Genomic DNA, 5,154 nt, shown 5'->3' with positions numbered 1-5,154 from the left:
AAGCGGACTGTGGCCCAGGTCAACGATACACGGGCATGCGTGGTTGCTTTTGCTACCGCCCACATTGAAATAAGAACATACATTACCATCTGTTTGCGCCTGCGTCTTGCTCGCCCTTAATACTGTTAGAAATCAACTTTCACTTCTTTTTATAGCCGTAATCAGACAATTTTGTATGCGCGTAATTGCGCGGTTACTTATATTGTGTTGCAAAGTTAGACTGACATGAATACTACTTATTGAAAATAACACGGGTATTATATTCAGGCCGACTCTAAGCGGAATACGTGCCGACTTCGAGTTATGTCACCAGTACTTTCACAAACTGTAGGCCTACTCTCGCCTTTATCCCAATCTAAATAACAAAGTTATTTAATATTTAAATAAACAAATAAATGAATAAATATAATATATATGCATGTGTGATGTTTTTGTATATACCTACCGGGGAAAGGGTTTGTCGTCTCTATAGAGCGTAGCCACAATACAAGTATAATTAGCAACCAGGACCGAGATAAATGGGAAAAGTTAGTCTTCTGTGAAACGATTTAAATTTCGGTTTTATAATACGCACGCATCGGCACTGATAACAGGAATGATTAACCTGTGAAGTGATCCGGCAACGTTGGCGCAGATACAATAAACTGGAACAACCAGATTAAATGCACGCCAGATATAGCAGTTGAGGATATATGGGGAGCTAGGTACATTATTCGAAGCTTGGCGCTGGGTGGCAGTGAGTCTACTATAGTCATCCGGCGCTGGCAGATATGCATGGCGATTATATCAAAGGTAAGGTTTGTCGTATAGTTATATAAGTAATATAATTACGTATATGATCGAGGCATTATAGTTCCGCTTCTGAAACCTATTGTGAAGACGTTCAGAATGTTGGACTCACTTTTACAGACTTACTACGTTCTTCTATATGAGATGTAGAACTGATGTAGAACATGTGTAATCTCAGTGTATCACGTAATGATTTAATGTAGTGACCCAATGGTTAGTCACAAGTTAGTGTTCAGACGGCGATTGCGTCGTAACCGATATTGCAACGTCAGCAACTTGTGTTAGAAATCGGCAGTTTTTTTAACACACCTATCCCTGAAAGCTTCGTCTATGGAAACGTTCGTGAATATGTAATCGACTAGATACAATAACGTAAGCCAACAGAGTAGTTGGTATATAATATTAGGTTATATTATTTGATCTAGTGATCGACTAGTAATTTCACGCGTCCGATTCTGTAGATCACTGTTGCCACGAATGTCGGGTTACCACAGTAAATGAATGGTAATTTTAGTTTCTAAATCTGTGCATAGTATTCAGCTGTCAGCTCATGAGCAACTGCATACTCAATTCGAATAGAAACAACAAATAGAGCACGCGGCTATATAATTGGGGGCTTTCAAAGCCGTGTCGTTCAGTCAAGGCTTCCAATATCAGAGCACCAAGACGGAGCTTTTTGAGGATTCACTCATTCATTAGCTGTATAGCTGTAGGATTACTACACGTCCGGTTTGCCGGGTCTTACAGATCGGTTCCCGTCATTCCCAGTGATAGCTTCAAGCATACCGCTTACAGTACTTTTATACAGTTACAACAGTTTCACTCTCCCTCCTGAAAGATTTTATCGTAGTTTGTGATTGATGGTTTTCCGCAGGTACCCTAGTAATTATAAGCCAACTACTATGTAGTGACTGGAGTCACCCACCGTTCTTCCTGCACGTCAAGTTGATTTCATTGCCTCGACATGCCCCAGGCACTGGTTCTAGTACATATACGGAAACATTACAACATTGTTTTCCTTAGTTCATTGACGATGATAATGGCTGGTTCCTCATCCTCTCAATTGTCATATATACTCAGAGTGCATCCATGTATCCGATCTGGGTTCTCTGTGAAGTTGCTTGTCCCTGCTCCACGCTGACACAACTTACACATGAAACTGGTTAAGAATAATCGGAACTGGTATTATGTGGCGTGGAAGACTTCAAACAATAACCTAAATAAAAGAATAACGCGTCGGCGTTTCTATAGGGAAGCTCGTGAGCTCGTGTAACAGGCACGTGTGATCGTATAGTCTGACCAGGGTCGTGTACAACAGATACGTGTGCAAATAGCACTTACGCCACAGACAGTATAATTAATGCTATAACCACAGAATTACTAAGGTTACTCTATTATTTAATGAACAACATCATATCGACAATTACATACAATACATAGGTGGCTGCGCAAGCCAACCAGTAAATACGATAAAATACGATACAATACATATCTTATACACCAGGCACATACAGACAAGCGACTGGTTTACAAATGCAGTACATATTTACGAGCGTGGAGTCCTGCAGATCGCAGGCAGGTCCTGGCGGTGTCGGAAACGGTAGCAGTGAGCAGGTGAGATCAGCGGAACCTGGCTGGTGCTGACAGCGTCGGGAGCTGTCAGGCACCGTGGAACCGGGTCTGTCTTCTTGTCAAAACTGCTCGGTATTTATACAACTGGAGGAATGCATGGCCTGAGCGTGGTCAAGACCTTGTTGACGATGGTGGTGCAAGACGTGTCGTCATCTTCAACATTTTATGGGTGACTGAAGGTGAGAAGCTGTGGACGCTTCTTGAGTCTGGTGTGGGAATCGCGGCAGTTCGATTCATGTTCTTCATATTTCCCATAGTTCACATTTGTCGGCGGCGTTCGTTGTTTGATCTTCATCAGTCGGCATGTGACATCAAGCTGTGACGTCTTTCTATAGGTACTAAAATAGCATTACATAGTCTCGCCTTGTGTAGGTGATTACTTTCTCTCTCCTTTGTTGTGTCACACGCGCGACACATGTGCGCCACGCGACCGGCGTGTGCGACCCGTGTCGCTCGCTGCGCTCGGCTCATGTTACCTTGACCGTTATTAAAATAACCTAAGACGTGATCTGCTTACGTTTAATGACCCGTGTCGCTGGGTTTTTATACTAGGTTAAATAATAATCGATATCTACGTCACTACATTTCCAAGGGCGGATCCCAAATAAAAACAAAACAAATGAGGTATATATATATATATTACGACATGCAAACGCGACAGGCATGGAAGAAGCAGAATTAGAGTAATAAAAAGGAAGATGAAAAGAAGATAAAAAGAATAAGAAGAGAAAAATAATCCCGACACAAACTAACGCGTGTTCATAGAAATACGTCATTGATTATTAACATTTCGGTGATTTGTGTAATCGGGTTTGTGTAGTAACGAGTGCGATGTGAAACTTTGTATACGTGTGTGGAGAGAGGTAGAGCGTGAAGCAGGTGACTACTGCCTCTGTGCGCGACTATGTGTTCACAACTATCGCCCTGCATGCAATGATGACCGATATCCTGTGCTGGTTGTGACAGCGTGTCGTTGGTGGTTAAATTATGTGTTTATTGCAGGAAGCAAGGTAAGATGGTTCTACATTAAAAATCACCGATGTTCACCGCTGTCATCGCGTGCTATTTCAGACGTCAATACTAGTCAAATAAATAATACGCGCGGCGATTGCCAGAGAAAATCCGAATTGGTACTCCTAGGCTACACCAGACAGTTTAAGTATATGATGAGTGATATATACCAGAGATAATCAGGGATAACGAACATTATATTGTGAGTATTATTAAATATAGAATGCTAGGCCTATAGTATATACTGGCATAGTGGCCTTGTTGTAATAAAAAATAGAGAGGTTTGTTTACTATTTATATAAACAATTTAATGCAAAAATAGCTAGGTTGCGTATAATGTATTATCTTATTAGATCAGTAATTTCTTCGCGTTATACAATTATGTTAGCGCACATGTGTCACAGACCATGTCCAGGCATATTTAGATCGCGGATAAGTGTCTGTAATTGAGCTGTAAACTTGCCTGTTAACGTAGCTTAATGTATTCCAAGGTATGCGTGGATGAAAGCATTTACAATGAGTATTTGATTAACGATTCATGAGCTGATTTAAACTAAAATGAAACTCTGCTAAAACAGCGTCGGAAGACACGAAATGATATCGAAATGATATCTCTACGGTTGTATAGCAAATGAGCAGATTCAGAATAGCCCTAGTGTGTAGCCCATCATTGAACAGAGTAGATGTCCGGTGTTGCTAGCTTTCCTTTGTTTAATGCTATTTAACGTACGAGCATTTACTTGACTCTATCGCTACTCGGTATTCAATAGCTCATCGCATATCGAAAATTGATATATCGGGCACGTGCACAGTCTATAAAAATGTATTGAACTTTTGATTTTGCCTGGCTATGTTTAGATAGTTATTTTGATACTATCGAAATGCGCTCCAACGGATGGCTTGTGATTATCATGCTACTTGAGACCGCAGTGATGAGAGCAGTAAAGGCACAGCAACATGCACGCCATACTGATCCATGGAACATAAATATCCCAGAAGAACACCTTTCTCAGTATTTTTACAACCAGGATAAGCTATCCCGAAGATGCGAAGAATGGCAGAATTGCCCTTACAAGGTAATAAACCATGTTTCACACCCGCACACATTTCCGCGCATACGCGTACGGTCGGCAACCTCGCATGCATATTTAGGCAGGCACCACGCACTCACACATGCTCGTACACACACACACACACACACACGCACGCACACACACTCATATACACGCACGCACGCATGCACGGCGGACGGGCGCGCACGTCCACACTTACGCGCTCACGCACGCACGAGCCCATGCGGTCACGCACACGCACACAGGCACGCGTACGCGCACACAGGCACGCGTACACGCACACATGCACGCGCCCACGCACGCACGCGGATACATACATACATACATACATACATACATACATACATACGAATACATCTACATACATACATACATACATACATACATAATACAATCATACATACATAATACATACATACATACATACCATACATACATATCATAACATACATACATACATTACATACATACTACATACATACATACATACATACATACATACATACACATACATACATACATAACTATCACATCTACATTACATACATACATTACATACAATACATACATACATACATACATACATTACACACACACACACACATCACATACATACCATACATACATACATACATAACATACATACATA

At 41.3% G+C, this 5,154-nt stretch overlaps 1 protein-coding gene across 1 annotated transcript in view; it reads left to right on the top strand.

Annotated features, from left to right (window-relative positions):
- Positions 1-4,364: 4,364 nt before the first annotated feature.
- Positions 4,365-5,154, top strand: part of LOC106805443 (EGF domain-specific O-linked N-acetylglucosamine transferase-like) — a 14,403-nt gene continuing 13,613 nt past the window's right edge. Inside the window, exon 1 of the mRNA XM_014807023.1 lies at positions 4,365-4,508. Within this exon, the coding sequence (XP_014662509.1) occupies positions 4,365-4,508 (144 nt within the window). The remainder of the gene's footprint in view (positions 4,509-5,154) is intronic.

The sequence above is a fragment of the Priapulus caudatus genome, unplaced genomic scaffold (assembly GCF_000485595.1).
Source record: "Priapulus caudatus unplaced genomic scaffold, Priapulus_caudatus-5.0.1 Scaffold114, whole genome shotgun sequence".
NCBI classification, from domain to species: domain Eukaryota; kingdom Metazoa; phylum Priapulida; class Priapulimorpha; order Priapulimorphida; family Priapulidae; genus Priapulus; species Priapulus caudatus.
Note: the sequence above shows the minus strand (reverse complement) of the source record. Positions and strands in the feature narration are given on the sequence as shown.